The sequence below is a fragment of the Penaeus vannamei genome, chromosome 4 (genome assembly GCF_042767895.1).
Source record: "Penaeus vannamei isolate JL-2024 chromosome 4, ASM4276789v1, whole genome shotgun sequence".
Lineage (NCBI taxonomy): Eukaryota > Metazoa > Arthropoda > Malacostraca > Decapoda > Penaeidae > Penaeus > Penaeus vannamei.
The window spans coordinates 10,152,489-10,172,488 of record NC_091552.1 but is presented as its reverse complement, the minus strand read 5'-3'; the positions used below and the strand labels follow the sequence as shown (position 1 = coordinate 10,172,488).

At 35.6% G+C, this 20,000-nt stretch overlaps 2 protein-coding genes across 6 annotated transcripts in view; one reads left to right on the top strand and one right to left on the bottom strand.

The window, feature by feature from the left end:
- The first annotated feature begins 1,166 nt into the window (after nt 1-1,166).
- LOC113821387 (V-type proton ATPase 116 kDa subunit a 1) lies at nt 1,167-13,727 on the top strand. Of its 2 annotated transcripts, none has more exons than XM_027373863.2 (17): nt 1,167-1,303; nt 3,701-3,839; nt 4,138-4,314; nt 4,438-4,566; nt 8,290-8,366; nt 8,524-8,650; nt 9,146-9,322; nt 9,515-9,727; nt 9,882-10,032; nt 10,297-10,436; nt 10,555-10,800; nt 10,961-11,070; nt 11,272-11,479; nt 11,805-11,993; nt 12,149-12,361; nt 12,684-12,805; nt 13,054-13,727. In XM_027373863.2, the coding sequence occupies exons 2-17, from the start codon at nt 3,723-3,725 to the stop codon at nt 13,148-13,150; spliced, it is 2,493 nt and encodes an 830-aa protein (XP_027229664.1). In that variant the 5' UTR covers nt 1,167-1,303; nt 3,701-3,722; the 3' UTR covers nt 13,151-13,727. The 2 variants fall into 2 exon arrangements, with proteins under 2 accessions (XP_027229664.1, XP_027229663.1); XM_027373862.2 differs by having other exon boundaries at nt 8,257-8,366.
- A 1,568-nt stretch (nt 13,728-15,295) lies between these two features.
- LOC113821388 (uncharacterized) overlaps nt 15,296-20,000 on the bottom strand; it is a 5,116-nt gene continuing 411 nt past the window's right edge. For all 4 annotated transcript variants that reach the window (XM_027373864.2, XM_027373865.2, XM_027373867.2 and 1 more), the window contains exons 2-7: nt 17,665-17,758; nt 17,419-17,506; nt 16,963-17,270; nt 16,450-16,714; nt 16,195-16,321; nt 15,296-15,707 (exon numbers count right to left, since the gene is read on the bottom strand). In XM_027373864.2, coding sequence (XP_027229665.1) covers nt 15,523-15,707; nt 16,195-16,321; nt 16,450-16,714; nt 16,963-17,270; nt 17,419-17,506; nt 17,665-17,758 — 1,067 coding nt within the window. In that variant the 3' untranslated portion in view covers nt 15,296-15,522. The remainder of the gene's footprint in view (nt 15,708-16,194; nt 16,322-16,449; nt 16,715-16,962; nt 17,271-17,418; nt 17,507-17,664; nt 17,759-20,000) is intronic.

The window sequence follows — 20,000 nt, the reverse complement described above, 5'->3', positions numbered from 1 at the left end:
CGATGAAATATCAACCTTTGATGATTGGTTATTGCAGTGATTCTCACCTTTTATACCTCAGAGGAACCCCTGCAATAACGGTTCATATTCCAAGGAAATCATATACACAGTATGATATATAGTGCAATGCATAATATACATTATATGACTAACCCGGACATGATGTCTGGGAAACGTACGTGGTGTGTTGATCAGCAGGAATTATGCATTGTGAATTAAAGGTATCTCTTTCTCTCTCTTCCTCTTGCTTTCTTACTCACTGTTATTTTGTAAAAGCACGTAACCCCTGTTGGTGGTCGGCGGAATCCGAATTGGGAACACTGTTGGGAATCGTTGAATTTGTGATATGTTGGCGACGGGAAAAGCAAGGGTTATTTTCACCAAATATAACTGGTCTGTGAGGAGAGCGAAAAGAGAGGAAATAAGTAATAAAACACGAGGAGATGAAGAGATATCGTTGAGAGAGATGAGAGAGATGAGAGAGAGAGAGAGAGAGAGAGAGAGAGAGAGAGAGAGAGAGAGAGAGAGAGAGAGAGAGAGAGAGAGAGAGAGAGAAAGGGGAGAGAGAGAGAGAGAGAGAGAGAGAGAGAGAGAGAGAGAGAGAGAGAGAGAGAGAGAGAGAGAGAGAGAGAGAGAGAGAGAAGGAGGAGAGAGAGAGAAAGGGGGAGAGACAAGAGAGAGAGAAAGAGAGAAAGAGGGGGGGCGGGAGAAAACCTGGGTCACGTACAGTTGCTAAACTTTGATGTATGTTTTTTATGTTTGACGCTAATCGCAGTAAATATACTCCTAAACCTTTTAATTAGATCTGTTTACATTCTAAGCAATATTTATATCACGCGCCACAAATGTGTTCGTAGCTATTTCGATAACACGTCTTCGGTATCCTATGGTAACTTTTTATGATGAAATATATATATGATAGTTTGGATAAACTTTGAAAATTATTCTTACTCAAAATGGTGCTTTGACCTATTGAAAGTATAAAATAGGATCTTATTCACGGACAATTCAAAGCCATATTTCAAACATTCGAACAGAGTAGATGGCGCTGTCGTCAGTCAGCTGATCTATCATATGACCGACTTCCGATTGGCCGAAAGGTCGTCCGTCACAACAAATATCAGCCAATCAAAACACAGTGTATAAAACTAATGCGTAAAAGCCGAGTTTTGATTGGACACCTCTGTGACAAGAGCTCTTTTCGAATACACTACCTTGAACCAGTCATACACAGAACATCAAAGAAGAAGCAACAGGTCTCGTCGCTCCACAAGAAAAGACTTTATTTAATTTTGGCAAGAGCGTAAGTCGATTTCGTTTTCCTGCATTAAATAGTAATACAATTTACAACAATAGGGAACTGTTATCATTGTAAATATATGAAAAATTTACGTGTTCATTGCAATATCCGGTTTATTATGAAGAATTGACAGAGATTATTTTTAGATTAGTTTTTCTCTAATATAGATGTTCTTATACAAATGAAAAGCTACAACTAGATTTTTTGGTTATGTCATAGTGTGTTTATTTAATAGCTACACCATTAGAGATAAAGAAGAGAAGGTATATTAGCTACAGACCTTGAAACCAGGCTAAGGGTTAATTTTCAACCAGCCATCCTCTAGAAGGCAAATAATATATGCAAACAACAGGGTAAGGATCCAGTTTTGTTCTGCCATATTTTCAACAGAAAATCATATATTCTAAAGATTAGCGAATAAATCTATGAAACTCTATCTTCTATGCAACACAAAAATAACGAAATAATTGGACACACAAGTGCCAGAGAGACAGAAAAGAATAACAAGAAATATTGGGATGAATACAATAGTTCAAAATACAATAGATTCACAATTGCGGACATGTTGTAGTCAATTATCTGTGGTTAGCAAGGTCGACCATAGAATAGACCGATTTGGTAACACCTAGCAACGACTCCATGCAACGAGCACTTGGTGAAAACAAACCCTCGTTCATTCGAAAACAATGCGCTTGGCTAATAGAGTTGCTGAAATTTGCGAGAACCTAGTTTCTTAGCATGAAAATGCCGAGGAGCTGTGTTGCTGTTGGTTGTTCAAACCACAACTTGATGGGAAGGAAAGGTTTAACCTTTCATATATTTCCAGACAGAGAAAAGAAACGAAAAATGGAAGCGATAGGTACAGGTCATGAAACGCATGAATGCTGATGGGAGTGCTTGAGCGCCTGGTGGAAACTGTTTACATCTGCTTATAGCAATTTATCACATATTAATATTTTACACCTTTCCAAATTCTAGAGACAGATAATAACTTTCAAACTCTATCTATCTACACTATCTACCAAGGCTAAAAAGTTATATAGTCCAGCAGTGAAACAACTGAAAAGGGCCTCTCCCAAATTACTGAGGAAAGAGAAAAATGCGTTATGCGTTTGTAGGCCTTTATGTGACTTCATTGTCTCCGTGTAAACACCTTATGAATAGGAAGAAAATTGATGTTAGGAAATGACACTGATTTCACAGAAAAATAACCTACATAGCTAAAAATCATTGATTACTGTAGCAAATTATGCCATCATAAAATCATTTTTATTACATGGTGTTGATCAAATTGTCTTAGATGTCAGGATATTCAATATAAACCCATGTTTATTTGTTTCTAAGGAGGAGGGTCGTGGAGGGATGAGCCTAACAATTTTGTTTGGCTCATCAAATTGTCTTAGATGTCAGGATATTCAATATAAACCCATGTTTATTTGTTTCTGAGGAGGAGGGTTGTGAAGGGATGAACCTGACAATTTTTGCAGTGGGGGTAATTCTCAACAAATCACTTGTCTAATGAGGAGGTAGTTGTAACAAAAAGATATTAGTTATATATTATATATATATTAGAACTGTATTCATTGCAACAAATGTAGAAAAGATAGGCCTGTGAATGAGAATGAATATCTTCACAATACAGGATATTTAATGAAGATATTCATTCTTGTTCATGCCTTTTCTGCAATAATTGCAATTTTTACACAGTGGAATTAGGGGTATAGTTACACTCTTATGATGTAGGAATGTTGAGTGGTAAAATTGAATCATCTGTGGTTTTCATCATGAATGGAGTGAAAAGTGTCAGATTAATAACTGTTTTTTCTTTTCTTTTGCTACAGCTTTTGTCTTGGAAGTGTTTGAAAATTTAGTTATCATTTTTGGGGGTTTCTTAATTCTCATATCCACCCTAAAGTGCAGTATTTGATAATGAATTATTTATTCATATTCCTACCTTTTCAGTACAATAATAAGTTCTTGTGACTGATCATATTTTGAGGTGGTGTGTGTGGGTTGGCTGCTACCCCCTTGTAAAAAAGAGAAAAGTGTATTTCATGGTATAGGTGTAGGCCTATCTCAGGCAATTCATTAGTAGTTCTAGTAAATTGAATTCCTTCTGTAAATTTTTAATTTTTTTGCTGTCCTCTCTCATCTGACTAGTTTTCGATATGTGGCTCAAGTTTGGAACTCCCTTTCATTTATTTGAAATTGGTATAATCAGTCAACAGATTTATTTTTTTTTATTTTTATTTTTTAAAAATTTTATTTATTTATTTTTTCATAGTAGTCTCTGTAGACAGTAAAATACTACAACTTTTGAAACGGGGTCATGAAATACAGGAGGTTTGAAGAGTTTACATGAGAAGCACAAAAAGCACTAACTCACTCAATATCATCTAGGTGCTGACCACAAGACGCCAACATGGGGTCAATCTTCCGTAGCGAGGAGATGACCCTGTGCCAGCTCTTCCTCTCCAGTGAAGCTGCGTACAACTGCGTTTCGGAACTGGGAGAGATCGGCTTGGTGCAGTTCAGGGATGTAAGTTCTTAAAATCCAAGTTCATTGATTTATTATTGGCCTTTATGAGTGTATAAAAATAGTGAAGAAAGCTCTTATTGAATTGCTGTAAATGATCTAATTTATATTCGTCACACTCACATTTAGATCATTATTAAATATTCTCTTAGAGCAAAAGCTTCATATTAACATACTTTTTATTATCAGTCTTTTTATTTTTATTTTGCAGTTCTCCAAGTAAGTGTAGTTAGAAAATATTAGTGTTTTTGAACTGCAGTTCTTTCAAGAATTTGTAAGTAATTTTCAATTACAATTTCAGCTTAATCCAGATGTAAATGCCTTCCAACGCAAGTTTGTGCATGAAGTTCGCCGATGCGATGAGATGGAGCGCAAGTTGCGGTATCTGGAGACGGAGATGAAGAAGGATAATGTACCTATTCTGGATAATGGCGAAAACCCAGAAGCTCCTCAACCAAGGGAGATGATCGATCTGGAGGTAATGCCGATCTGATTATTTTCTTGACATTCGGATACGTACAATATTTGTTAAGGTTGTTGTTGTTGCTCCTTGTACCTTCCTCTCATCCGACTGACTCTCCCATTTGACATCCTACTCCAGGCGACATTCGAGAAGCTGGAAAATGAGATGAAGGAAGTCAATTCCAATGCCGAGACCCTCAAGAAGAATTCTTTGGAGCTGATGGAGCTCAAGCACGTCCTTTTGACCACCCAGCTCTTCTTTGACGAGGTAGGTGCTGCGAACCCTAATGCCAGATTCACTGCATATTGGCATGCTTATTTGTCATGGCAGAGCTTGAATTTCTCTCTTAGCTGATTGGCTTATCATAAAAAAAAAATTGCATGAAAGATTCAAAACTGAGGTTCCTGTTCTTGAATAAAGCTATTTTTAAGATTTCAGCAAGTATTGTAACTGCAGGCTCAGTGCTTCTTCCAGGAAAATGATTTTATTGAACTTGATTTCCTATCAATTATAGATTTCAGTAAATACATTTTGAGTAGCTATTGATTTTTCTTTACTAGAACGAAGTTTATAAAGCTTGTTTTATATGTGAATTTTGAGGTATAGACATGTATTTGTTGCATACGAGACTGTGACTTGTGCTTGTGTGATTTTCTAGCTTCTTTCTGTTGTATGTTGCCTGCAGTTTCCTGAATTGATTGTCTGATGATACGATAAAAGAGTTTTCTGGTGCATGATATACAAAAGTTTCTGAGGAATTGTACAGTTGAAGCATAATGCTGTGATGGTGTTTTGAGAGAAACCAATGGAATGAGGGTGTCGGACAGTGTAAGCATTGATTGGTCAGCATACAGTGACTTGGATGCTAATGGATGATTATCTTTGCTTCAAGATGCATGTTTAAAGTAAGGGCATTATGGATATATACAAATACTGTCTTGCAATTTTTCATTAGTCCTCAAATTTGTTGGAACATTTATCAGATAAACGACAAAGATCATGGACACAGCTCAGTAGATTGCTAATTCAAGAAAGAAAATTTGGCAGATAAGGAAAATGTGCTTAAAAAAATCCAATGTATGGCAAATGGGAAGCATATCAGCAGTGTGGTGTCATGATAACAAGATTAAATTCTATTTTTTTTTTTTTTTTTTTTTTAATTCAAGGCTATGAAGTCTAATAACTACATCTATAAATTGATTTTTTCACAGCCACCAAATGTTAGATAATGAGTTGCAAGGTAAGAGATTGAATGGCTATTATGTACTTTGCACCTTGTTTGCTAGTTACTTGATTTGTTTTCTTTTTACTTCTAATTTCTTACGTTTTGAGTAAGGTTTCTCCGTGTGTTCTACTGCAGAAGTGTTGATTATTTTGCACTTGTAAAAGTATTACCAGAATGATGGTATGAAATTGAAGCAAATTAGCATATTGATAGACTACGATCAGAAAAGATTTTCTCTTGAAAAGATGAAACAAGCCTTTGTTAAAGTTGCTATTCAGCTCTTTTTATGGGGGATGTACTAGATCCTTTAAGCACCGTTATTTTAAGTGAAGTTATTTAGTCCTGCATGTCTATTGGAGATAATCCAGCCTTTGCCTTGCTAAGAATGTGAGCACCTGGTTTTCAGAAATTTTCCTCCCGAATTGTTTGTGCATTTTCCTTTCTTGATTATTTTTAGTATGTTTTTTTGGTTGTTTCTGATACTACCACAGGTTTAGTTCTCTTGGTAATTGATTGAGAAGAGTAATGTTTCATTTATTTGCAATTCATCGAGAAGAATCATGTTTCGTTTATTTAATAATTCTTTAAGTAATGATCAATATTGGAGGTGTGATTCTAGTTTTAAGACAGACTCAAACGCAAAGTCCTTGATTTTTATATTTGAATATTGATTTTGTAAATTTTGAAATGTCACTGTATAGTGTGAAGGTAACAGGGAAAGATATTTTTGCTGACAAGAATGAAATTGAACCTATATGGAAAACTCAGAGGTGCTGGTTTATATATTGTTACTTTTAATAACTTCAGTTGCTTTATTTCTTACTAATCCTCTGAATCTATGCATGATGGTACTTCTTGAGCTTTTACTAACTACTAATTAGGTGCAGTTCTCCTGATCTTGTTGTCTGTGGTGGCAGTTCTCTCTCCAAGAAGGTTAAGTTAATGTGGATTAATTTTGCGTGATTCCGCTTCAGTCTGCTAGACTTCAAACGGTATTTATTTCCAATGGAAGAAAGGAACCTGAGTAATGAGGTTTTACTTGTGGATTTTTTTTTTTTTTTTATTATTATTATTATTTTAATGTGTATAATTGGAGAGCTGACTGATCACATAGACTATTGGAAGATGTGATTACATATCCCCGGGTAGTAGTGGAAAAACTCTCTTTAATTCTGGCAGTAATGTATCACTAAGGTGGTGGAATGCTTCTTTCAACATGTCCTTGAAAAGTGTAATTTGAACTCGAAAGATAAAGTGGTATATTTAGGTGATGATAATTATAACAACTATAGTCATAATCTTAAAGAACTGATATTGGATTGTTTGATTATTTAGGAATGGTGACAGGTGTAAAGAGTCTTAATTTTTATTATTATTGTACATGCAGTATGTCTGTTTCCAGAAGGATTGTTTATGATTTACATTCTAGCCTTGGTTTCATAGAATATAATTTTTTTTATATATATTATGTATATTTGTACAAGGATAAATGTTAATTTGTACCATGCATTCAACAGCTGCTTGTAATATCATAGGTTGACTTATTTACATATATATTTATGTTTTTTGTTATAGAATTTTAACCAGTGGTTATTAGAAGGGTAATATAACAAATTATATTTATGGTTTAATCAACAATTTAACTTCTTTTAGACAACAGCTGAAAGTCCACAGTAGCTAGGCCATTATATATCTTCAATGAGAATAAGTGTGGTTATTTGTATGTTTTTTAAAAGGTTTTACCCTGTGCAAATTTTACATTAATAGTTTAGAAGCACAATAAACAAACAAGACATCATTATTATTATTATTTTTATTATCATTAATAATAATATTATTATTATTATTATGTTTAAATATTGGAAATTGATGTAATGGGCTTGACTTGTGGACCTTCATTTGTACGTTCTAAAGGTGATAGATATATGGTTACTAATAGTTAACGAGGAGTCAGTATTTTATATTGCCTACCATAATAATTTTGGTAAATTGGGGGATTAATATCTACAAGCAATTAATAGGTAGGGATATAAAGACCTTGTTGTACTAATAACTAATCCTTTTTTTGTTTTTTCCTCGGTATGGTTGTGGATGTGTGGATGTGTTTGCATGACTATGTGGATGTGTGTGGTTGCCATTGTGAATGGATCTCATGGTATGCATATGGATATGTATGCCTATATATTTATGATACATACATGATTTGTCGAACTTTTGAATTAAAATTTGAATGTGAATATTGACTATATTGATGATTTGGGATTTCAATAATACATTTCTAATTACTAATCTGATCTGGTTATTTGATTTTCTGTTCTTTTTATTTCATAATTTGTGTTTACATATGACATGTTTACTTTATTGTTTTTGATATATATACACTTTTTTTGGATGTTTTGGGTTTTATTTTTACATAATGATACTTTTTTTGTAAAATCTGTACTTTTGTAAATTATGTTTTGTATTTAAATATATATATCATTGTTTGGGTCTGCGTGTGGGTATATAATGTGTGCTGTTATGTGGACATGCTCTAATGTGCAATGTGATGTGATTTGAATATGCTGTGATTTGTATGTATGTGGTGGACATGTACTGTGCCTTGATGTGTGATTTGTGTGTGTGTGGTGCAATATGAACATGTGCTGTGTTGTGTTGTGGTGTGTGATGTTGTGCTGTGTGATGTGGATACATGTTGTGTCGTGTGTGGTGTACCTTGGGCTGATGAGCAGCATGAGGTACAGTCTACCATGAACATTGAACAGCGTGACTCAGAGCCCGGCACCAGCATCACCCAGAACTTGCTGCCAGCCGAGGAGGGAAAGGGACCTGTCCAACTAGGGTAAGTTGTATGTTCGGTCTGTTTGATGGCTTTACTATAGGTAATCTCCTCTTAAATTGTTTATAGATGAAGCTCTAATTTTTCTGTTAGATTTTTTGATTGAAGGGAGGTTTTATAGGTGATGCTGAATCCTCAGTTTTAACTCACTTGTTTTTAGCTTTGTGGCCGGTGTGACCCTGCGAGAACGCATGCCTATGTTCGAGCGCATGCTGTGGAGGGTGTGCAGAGGCAATGTGTTTGTGCGCAGAGCTGACATTCAGCAGCCCCTGGAAGATCCTATTACAGTAAGGAAGATTTTCTAAAAAGTTTTATTACTCTGACTAAAAGTCTGTGGATTTGAAACAGCATTCCAATTAAGATTAAAAAAGTTAGGCATTTTTTGATACATAACATTGACTAGATTATGTCTTTCGTGATTGGTTCTCAGCCCGAGGAAAGATGCTCTAATGTATTTGTTTTATTTCTTTATTTTCTTGGATACTGATATGAGTGTGATTATGACAGCTGTCATCTACATATGCTTTTGCAAACATTTATGTCTTTGTACTGTTTTTGCTTTTTGCAAGAACAATACAAAGACTTAAATTTTATCATATGAATATGTATGTGTTTATAATTTTTCTACTGAATTATTGCTGGTTTAGTCTAGTTATCTTAAAATTCTGTTGTATAAGAGGCAATGTTACATGTATATCAACTGAGTGAATTCTCTTGCCTTTCTTTTGGCATTTCGATTTATTTATGTTCCTCTTTATGAAAAACCACTCGTGTTTTGGCAGGGAGAGGAGGTGTTCAAGACTGTCTTCATCATCTTCTTCCAAGGCGAGCAGCTGAAGACTAAGGTCAAGAAGATCTGCGAGGGCTGCCGTGCCACCATGTACCCTTGCCCTGAGGCCGGAGCTGAAAGGAAAGAAATGGCCCAGGGCGTCAAAGGGCGTCTGGATGACCTGTCAACGGTAGGTTTGGTTTGGGGTTGTTGAGGGCTTGAAAGGTTGGACAGGTTGCTAGGTGTGCTAGGCAGAATATGGATGAAAGTCAAAATGAGTTGATTTTAGCTATTACAGCATAGTGATAAGTTCCATGATATTGGTGGCAATAATTCTTCAGTAGTGGATTAATGCTAACTAGAAACTATTCTTCCATGGTAGGTTCTGAGTCAGACCACAGACCACAGGCGCCGTGTCTTGGCTGCTGCAGCAAAGCACTTGCGCACATGGTTCATCAAGGTGCGCAAGATCAAGGCCATTTACCACACACTCAACATGCTGAACCTTGATGTGACAAACAAGTGCCTGATTGCAGAGTGCTGGATACCCACCTCTGACCTTGGAGTCATTCGTGATGCTCTTCGCAAAGGAACAGTGAGTATAGCAGTCTTTTTGGTTTTTTATATATTCATGTGTATAGTTGCACTTTATTCTCTGAATAAAAAAAAAAAAAAAAGAAAATGTAATAATAGAATAGATGAATTACCTTTATAATATATATTCTTTTTTTTTCTTTGTGTCACATTAGGAGAGATCTGGCAGCTCTGTAGAACCGATTTTGAATCGCATGCAGACTCAATTGAAGCCGCCAACATTCCATCGTACAAACAAGTTTACTTCAGGTTTCCAGAACTTGATTGATGCCTATGGTGTGGCTACTTACCGTGAGGTGAACCCAGGTGAGATTAAATTTTAAGTAGGCTCTATTTAATGCCTTTTCTAATGTATTTTGCGGTTGCTGACATTTTTTGTGGGCATAGTTTTTATTTATTATTCACCTCTAATGACATTTCTGTCAGTTTGTAGCAGAGATCAGTATTTTTTTGGAATCTGTAGTTTGAAGATTAAGAGGGATACCTGAAGCCTTGAGCTTGACTCATTGTTGAAAGGAAGAAATGCAGCGATAAATAGTATTGATAAATTTCCTGCATTTTTCATTGCAGCACTTTACACCACCACTACCTTCCCATTCCTGTTTGCGGTTATGTTCGGTGATGCTGGACACGGTGTGCTGATGTTGGCCTTTGCCGCCTGGATGGTCATAAGGGAGAAGGCTCTGATTGCTGCGAAGATGAGTGGGGAGGTACGAGGCATAAATTCCTGTTAGACAAATGATACTACTTGAAAATAGCTCTGCACTTGTGGGAATTTATATACATGTAAGTATTATGTAATAACCCTTAAATTGCTTCTCTTTCTAGATCTGGAACATCTTCTTTGGCGGTCGCTACATCATCCTGCTCATGTCCTGCTTCTCCATCTACACTGGCATCATCTACAACGATGTTTTCTCCAAGTCCTTCAACATCTTCGGATCAGCGTGGCACATCAACTCCAATGCCACCGTTGAGAACCTTGAACACTGGGAGGAGCTCACATTGGACCCCGCCAATCGCGAAGAATACAGTGGCAAGCCCTATCCCTTTGGGTTCGATCCCATGTGGCAGGTGTGTAGAGCTTCTGGAAGGTGTCGTGTCCCAATGAGGTGTTCTGAGATGTAATTGTTTTCCATGGTTCTCTTGATGTTGCCATTTTTGTATGCAGATTTTCAAAAATGAGAGATACTCTGTGACTGACTCTTGAATAATGTAATGTGTAACCTTTCAGATTGCTGTGAACAAGATTGCTTTCCAAAACAGCTACAAAATGAAAATTTCAATCATCATTGGTGTGATTCACATGATCTTTGGTGTTGTAGTTTCTCTCTATAACCACACGTAAGTTATTTGTGCTTCCCTTGCTTACCGGAAATACTGGGATTTGTAAACATGTCAAATTCTAAATCCAGATTTCAAGTACCAGTCAAAACATCATAATTCTTTGTCTATGTATCTGATGCAGAGGCTGTCAAGTATATGGCCTCCTTTGTTACATGCTGTTATATTATTCTTTTTTTTTTTTTCCTTTTCTACTTGCAGGTTCTTCAGGAATTACATCAGCTTGGTCTTTGAGTTTATTCCGCAAATGATCTTCCTCATTGGCATGTTTGGCTGGTTGTGCATTATGGTGTTTATCAAGTGGATAATGTATGGTGCTGGTCCAGAGTTTGGTGAGGAACGCAGTTCCTTCTGTGCCCCTTCTGTCCTTATTACTTTCATCAACATGGTGTTACTGAAAAAGGAAAAAGTGAGTACACATTGCAAGGGCGTCTACATCTAACCATTGCCCTCTCCCTCTCCCTCTCCCTCTCCCTCTCCCTCTCCCTCTCCCTCTCCCTCTCCCTCTCCCTCTCCCTCTCCCTCTCCCTCTCCCTCTCCCTCTCCCTCTCCCTCTCCCTCTCCCTCTCCCTCCCTCTCTCCCTGTCCCTCTCCCTCTCTCTCTTCTCCTCCCCCCCTTCCCTCGCTGAACATTTATTTTAAACAGACATTATTAACTGAGATAGGTTTATGTTGAAAAAAGCTTTGGTTGGTGATTACTTATTTATTTATTTTTTCCTTTATGTATCTTCCAGGAAGACCCGACAACCCCATGCAAGGTGTTTATGTTCGAGGGTCAGTACATTTTACAGCTCGTCTTGCTGGTGTTGTGTATTATCTGTGTGCCACTTATGCTCTTCCCAAAGCCTCTCATTCTGAAGAGCCTACACAATTCCAAGAAGAGGCATCATGAACAGCAAGCTATTGCACAGAATGGAGAGCTTGTGAGTATTTGTCATTTTGGTTAACATTATTTTGTTTTTGTTGCAATTTTTTTTTAGGATCCTCATTATGATGGATTAGAAAATTTATGATGTTGAAGTAAGGGTAAAGTGCAATACTTGTTCTGTATTATTTCTAATATTTGAATGGTTTTCAGGGTGGGGAAGCAACGACTAGTGGACATGGAGAAGAGGAAGAAGAGTTCGAATTCAGTGAGGTGTTTATCGAACAAGCCATCCACACCATAGAGTTTGTTCTGGGCTCTGTGTCACATACTGCTTCTTACCTCCGATTATGGGCTTTGTCATTGGCCCACGCCCAGTTATCTGAGGTGTTGTGGAACATGGTCATGAAAATTGGTCTTTCACAAGTAAGTTACCAGGCTTAGGAAACCCATTTGAGGTGTATTAGAATCTTTCAAAGGAAGCTTGCTTTCCTCTCTCACATAGGCTTAGTTGAGTGTGATTGACAAGTGTCAGATTTATGTGAAATGTCATTTAACTCAAACCTGATAAGCTATAATATTTTGTTGTCCTAAGTGGTCTTATAGTTATTTCAAATGACTAAACACTACAATATGTACAGTGGAGAATGTCTTTTTGAATATATATATATATTATTTTACATAGTATGTAAACTAAGAAAATTGGATAGTAACTGTTGCAAATAACTTTTTCTCTTTCCATTGTCAGAGTTCTTATACGGGTAGCATCATGCTGTATCTAATCTTCGCTGCATGGGCGGCCCTCACCATAAGTATCCTTGTGTTGATGGAAGGTCTGTCTGCTTTCCTCCACACACTCCGTCTTCACTGGTAAGATTCTTTATTTTATTTGTTTATTTGTTTAATATTTATTTGTCTTTATTGATTCTGTCATATAGATTATGTTAAATGTATAGGGAGAGGGAGATGCATATATAACTTATTATTATTAGTATTAGTATTAGTATTAGTATTATATATATATTTGGGGGGGGGGGATGAAGAGAGAATGTGTCGCATTGTGGAGTGTGGTAGATTTATCTCATCGAAGTGAATGATCCAATTTTTTTCTTTCCCAGGGTGGAGTTCCAGTCCAAGTTTTACAAGGGAGAAGGTTATGCTTTTACTCCGCTCACCTTTAAGCATATCGTCAGTGGAGATGAAGATGATGCATAAATCAAAGTGCTTTAAATATTCCCAAGTTTTTTTGAAAATGAAATAAAATATATAAAATGTATTTATTCAGTTAAATAATAATGAAATGATTTTTTTGAGTGTCGAGATCCATGTTATACACTGTTAACTTTTTAATCATTCTGCCATGAAATAGAAAAGTCCATTAGCTAACGAAAATTGTAAGAACCTTGAATATTGAATTTTAAAGGTAAAAATATGGCGTAAAGTACTGCCTCTAAAACTGAATAACAAATTTGGGTGATTTTATCTTAATTTATAGAATGAGATCAATAAATCACAGATGAGATTTTTAAAAAAATTAAAAGTTGTGTCAGATGGTTGTTTTTGTTGCCCAGAAGGGATTTTGACCTTCTGCAGTTCACTCTGTAGAGGTTCAACATCTTTTCTGGTGCGATGCGTATTGGGTTTTCTTGTCTGGGTTGTGTGTAGACTAATTCTCCCCGAATATTTGACAAAAAGTAAATCAGATGAATAGAGTACGATTAGGTCTCAATTGGCTTATTTTATGTAATTGGTATTAACTTTTGGATTTGTACATGAATAAATTCTTAAATTAGTTTTCCTTTGTTTTTCCAGAAAATTGTGGTCAAGTGATTGGTAACAATAATAAACACTGAAAGGCAAGAATGATAAGATATTTCACTGATAATGTTTACCAACATCATTATTGAAGCTCATATTTTACATGTTAATTTTTCTTAGTGAAATTTACTCTGATTCTGCAGTCATATAATATGGTGCCTTTCTCACTAATTCCTTGCAGTTCAGCTATTACATCATTAGTAAAGGAGTTACTGCATCAGCATTATATTTTTATAAAGAAGAAACACAAAACTAGTTTCTTCAGCCGAGGTTAACTTAGTGACTGTGTGAAAGGTTTAAACTTCAAATGTTATGGGAAATAAAAGTTTATAGTGTTATAATCAGTATTAAACTATCAATGAATAGTAGACTTCAGATTAATTAATGCCTTCTGCATGGGCACTTCATTTCAGTTCTGAAGTATATTCACTGGTTGTGGCTTTTGAATGACAGTTTTAGTGTTGTATGACCTATGATGTCTAGCACTTATATTTGATTTAACCATTAGCTATTTCCATTGTGTCTTGAGTAAATATTTTTCAGAAGATACTGCCCATTTGCATTACCAGAGGGAATATTAAACTGTCAAGAGATGGACCATGTAATGTAGATCTTGTGGTTTATACTGTTGATAGGATGTAGGCAAACCTATAGAAGAGATTGAGAAATTAGAGTCATAAGCCTGAATATTACCAACCTGCAGAAATTCTACCCGAACTCTGGCACACTAAAGACATGTGTTTATATATATTGTAAGATTCTTTGTGCATGTACTACAATTTTGAGGAATATTGTCTAATGAGTTATTGGTAGTTGCCGTGGCGCAGTGGTAATGTGCACTGCTGGGAACCGAAGTGTTGGTCATCCAGCGCACACTTGTTTGAATCCTGCACCAATGGTCCGAGATTAAAAGGAAGGGCATCCACTTGGGGTAACCGTTTCCACCTGCTAAAACCAAAGTCCTATCCTGTGTGAGGGTTTCTGTGATGTAAAGCTCTATCATTGTCTAATGAGTTTTCATGCGCTAGAAATGATAGTAGACCAGATGCTAGATTTTTTTCTTTTTTTAAACATCAAAATTATTCCAAAGGATTCAGAAAATACCCTTACCTACCTTAAAGCATTACACCATCATAGAATAGTCCTTAGTCCTCACTTTTCAAGAACCAATGCCTCCCTAGTTATACTCAATCATGTGGACAGTCCTTCTGTAGAAAACAGAAGCTACTACATAAGAACAAAAAAAGACCCTGATACCATAAATGATGGAAAAAAAAAAAAAATACTGGTCTTGCTATTATTGAATGATCCCTGGTTGCATAAAATGAAAGATAGGAAGTACTCATTTTATATGAATATATGATATTTGAAGGTATTACCCAGATGTTTATATGCAAGTTCTGGCAATTTATGAAATGTTTAGAAGTTGTTTGATGAATTATTTAAGAGAAAAATATACCTTGGGGCATTATGACAGAGACAAAGCCAGAAACCAGAGACAGAGGAAGTGAACATTATGAAGGATCAAGGCAAAAAAAGGGACAAAATAAAGCATTTATTTTCAGATCAGGTTTTGTACATTGTCACTCACTATTTTGATATGTGAACTGATTAGTGTTCACACATTCACCCAAACATAATACCAAAAAAATTCCATAACAAATCTCGAGAATGCAAACAACAAACCAAGGGGTAATCACCCACATGATACACCTAAATATTAGGCACGAAAAATTGATAACACTCCTAACCAACATGGCCTCCCACCCCTACAAGCCTGTTATATCATCTGACAATTCTGAATTCTCAACTAGGGAAGTCTCGCAGTCTTGGGTCTCATGGGAAAGTGCGCTGATGATATTCTGTTGCGACGAGAGGAGCTGGTTCTGCTGGTGAGGGTGAGACGCCTGGGTTTCTCGGTGCTTCTGCTGGCTGAAACTACCACTAGCTATGCCTGAATGGTTTGGAAATGATGAAAAATTAGAGAGGAGTGTAGAAGGAAAATTATTTCAACAATTCTATGTTGAAGTTTGTTTTGAAAAAAGAAAAGGTACTTCTTCCAGCCACTAATTTAAAGGCTGGAAAAAATTTGTTTCCAACTGCATCTGGCAAAAGAACACTAGAGGGGAAAAAAAAAATAAAAAAATAAATAAATAAAATAAAATAAAAAAAATAAAAATAAAAATGTAGTATTGGTTATTTTTTTAGCTCTTTTAATGCAATTAAGTATTTTTGTTATCATATTAAGTGTGGATAAATTAAATCCTTCATAAATATCCTATGCAATATTAGGCCTACCTGCATTTTTAGTTCATTTGCAATGTTTCTCAGCCCAAGGGAGTTCTCTGGATCTAGTTTCATGATATCTATGTTATGACACTAATTGCCTCATGATCAAAACAATGTAATTTTATATGCTTAACAACTATTATTATAAATACCTAGCTGAGGTGCAGCGCCTGTTGACAGCTGTGTCATGAGGGCAATCAGTGTTGCATTCTGGCTTGTCATGGTTGACAGCAGTTCCTTGATGGTGTTTCCCTGACTCACTACTGTCTGCTGTAAGCTCTATGGAAAAAAGAATGGTAATTAGTACGTCTCACTTATTCATAACTATGACAGAAGACACAAATGAAAAGGGAGGAAAAGAAAGAGAGAAAGAAACATGTGGAGAACTTGTTTTATTACACACTAACCTGCATGATGCTTTCCTGTTGCTCAGCATGCATCTTCAGTGTCTCTCTGATGTCTGCTAGGGTATTAGAGCAAGATTCTAGCATCTGGAAAGTCTGGACCTCCATCTGTGTAGGGTCAAGGCTCTCACTCACAGATGACTTGCTTGACATTCGGAGACCAGATATTTCCCCTTTGACTGCCGAGCTTGTTGAGTCAGAGCCCATGTCATCGTCCTCCACTGCTCCCCACCACCTATCCCTTGCTCGTTGGGCTGCACGGCGACTCCTACCACAACAGCAGAAACAGGATAAAGAAATAGAGTTGGTCAAAATGTGTTGCATCAATAATGAATAATCAATAAGTAGAAGCTGAATAAGAAAGCTCTTAAAATATAGATATTAATAAGTGAACATGCCATGTTAGATCCTCAAATGCTTTTACATCATTCCTACCAAGAAAATAATCTGGTATTCAAACTTATCCCTGTAAATAAACACCAAATATCCAGAAAATACTTGTGATATATGCCATACCTCCCTCTTTTTCTTGGAGGCTCCCCATCAGCTGTCTCTGTCTTGCACTGGTCCCCTGAAGGTGTAGAAGGCTGAGCTGACACCATTACCGATTCCACTGTCGTCACACCAAGGGGATCTCTGGCAGCTACAACAGGGGTGGTTAAGGGGCTTTGCAGACTCTCCTGAGCGGCTTCAATGTCGCTGTGGTCAACGGATGCTGGCGGAACTTTCTCGATCTTCTCTTTCCTCATAAGAGGAACAATTTGATCAAGTATTTGGAAGTATGGCCAGTCTGCATTGGCTGTTGAGTAGCCTCCTTTAATGTCCTACAAAAGGCATTTATGAAGTATGAATTTTATGTTTCTGATTCTTATGAAATAACTGCACAAAAATTATTACCAATTAAAAGGCTACTGAAAGTCTGTGATCACCAAATATATTGCTAATATAAAACACATAGCTATATATACTTACCATATATTTCTGAAGTAAATTGGACCATTTTTTCCGGGCTTGGGTTGGTGTTATAATATTTGTTAGCCCAAGTTCCTCAACAATGCGACTGAAAGAAAGAGAAGAAAAAAAAAAGTGGAATGAAGCATCCATTTGCCATCTCTCTTTACTGATATATATATATACACATTTATTCAGTACATTTTTTTTTTTTTTTTTTTGAGAATTCACAACAAATGCATTTAAGAATTAACTTGAGGTTCACACCTATAAGCCTTTTCACACTGATGTTTTCGCCCATTAAAAAGGTGGCGAAGTTTGTACCGCAGCTGGATGAATTCACGTGTTGATTCATCTGACCCTGAAATTTTTTTTGAAAAGGAATATTCACTATCAATTACATTTGCAGATAAACATATAAATATACATAAATGCTACCATGTAGAGACAGATAGACACATACAAATACATGCACACACACAATAAATAAATTTTCTATTCAGTTTCTCTTCTCTATTTCACAGTATTGCATCAACATAAATTCACATATACTACCCTGGAGAGAGAGAGAGAGAGAGAGAGAGAGAGAGAGAGAGAGAGAGAGAGAGAGAGAGAGAGAGAGAGAGAGAGAGAGAGAGAGAGAGAGAGAGAGAGAGAGAGAGAGAGAGAGAGAGAGAGAGAGAGAGATGGATATAGCCACATATATATATATATATATATATATATATATATATATATATATATATATATATATATATATATATATATGTATCAGAATTTATAAGACTATTTATAAAGGTGGTAATGATTAATAAAAGGTGATGATTCACCAGGTGGTGATATATACATAGAGAGAGAGAGACTGAGTATCTTTCAGTAAATATATCCATTTCTTACAAAATAAAATCCATGAAAGTAAGATTATGAAGCACAAAATAATAATGTGTCTATATGAGCTCCAAATATCAGAAGAATGAAGGCTTAAACCAAATTACTAAACTTTCTATGTTTTCAATTTTTTTTTTCTTATTTTTCTTACATGGAGAACAGTCAAGGTTTAACATAATATAAAACCTGTATTATGATTGTCATTGGCTTTCAAATTCTATGATGATTATAATGATAATAATGAAGATGACAATGAAGATGTATAATAATAATAATAATAATCATGATGATAACAATGATGAAGATAGTTCGTGATGATGATGATAATGATGATAATAATGATAATGACAATGATGATGATGATGATGATAATGATAATAATGATGATAATGATGATGATGCACAGTATGTTCTAGCAGAACAGAGCTTAAATAGCTTCTTTATTCGACAATAAACTGTCTAAGAACTCTTAAAGCTTCACATTACCAGGATAAAAGTGGTGGAGGCTCACTGACTATTGTGAATGTGAAGTGCAGAGGCTAGGCTATAGCACTCTTTGATGTGGATATCCATATACTTTGAGAAATGAATGTGGGTTACCTTTTGCTTTGCATTTCATAGCCTACCTAGTGTGGTTTTACATGTGTTTTGTTTCCATTAACGTTTCTCTACTTTCTATCTATCAGTGTGGTTTTATGAATGTTGTATTGCCATCACAAGCTTTTCTCTCTGTTATCAGTAACCACTTGACAATGACAATGGTAATCACAAACATGCAAACTGTATGAGGTTGATTTAAATTTTATGAGAAGGACTGTAACATATTAATATCAAGTAACATACATCAGTTTTAAAATCATATAAATAATACAGCCATACAGTTAACCTTCTTTTTTTTTGTTATCTTAAACCAGGAGTTCCTAAGCAGTGGACTATGGAATAATATGAAAATTATAACTGTCTAACACTGGCTGTACCTATTTACATATCAATACACAGAAAGCTTTCCATATAATGTTTTTGATCTAAAGCTATGAGCACCATTCCGCTATTCCTAATAAATAATATGACGCTAATCATAATCCGAAGGACAACACACTAGCCGAGGCCAATGGATATTATCAAATCTCAGTCGAAGGTCACAGTTGAAGAATGAATGTGTTTAGAAATTGGTGATCTTACACTCTACGGCCCAAGTCATTTCCTCTCGTTCTATGTTCATTTATATTTTCTCTTTTCCTTTTCCCTTTACTGTAGGGCGATAAAAATGTTACAATATAGGCTTAGTTCTTGATAGTGAAATATGATTTTTTTCTCATATAATTTCAAGATGTAAAAAGATTCTAGAAGTAATTTATAAAATGTTATCAACTCTTCAAGATACAGTTCCATATGACTGACACAGGAATACACAAATTGAAATAATTTATTATACTTATTATCTGGTTCTCTTTAATGGATTTGTCTTTTTCTCAATCTAAAAATCAAACAACTTAATGTGAGAAATCTGTTCAATATGTCTATGACAGGTTAGTCAGCAAAAGACATTTTTAACATGTATATATCCATGAAAGTATACTAGTTAAGAATATGTTTAAAATCAAATATATTCTTGGTCTCATCCATAGAGGTTTTTAATGTATAATCCAAATACAGATTCTCTACTAACAACATTGGTAAAAAGTTGAAAAAGATACCCAAAATCAGAAAAAAAA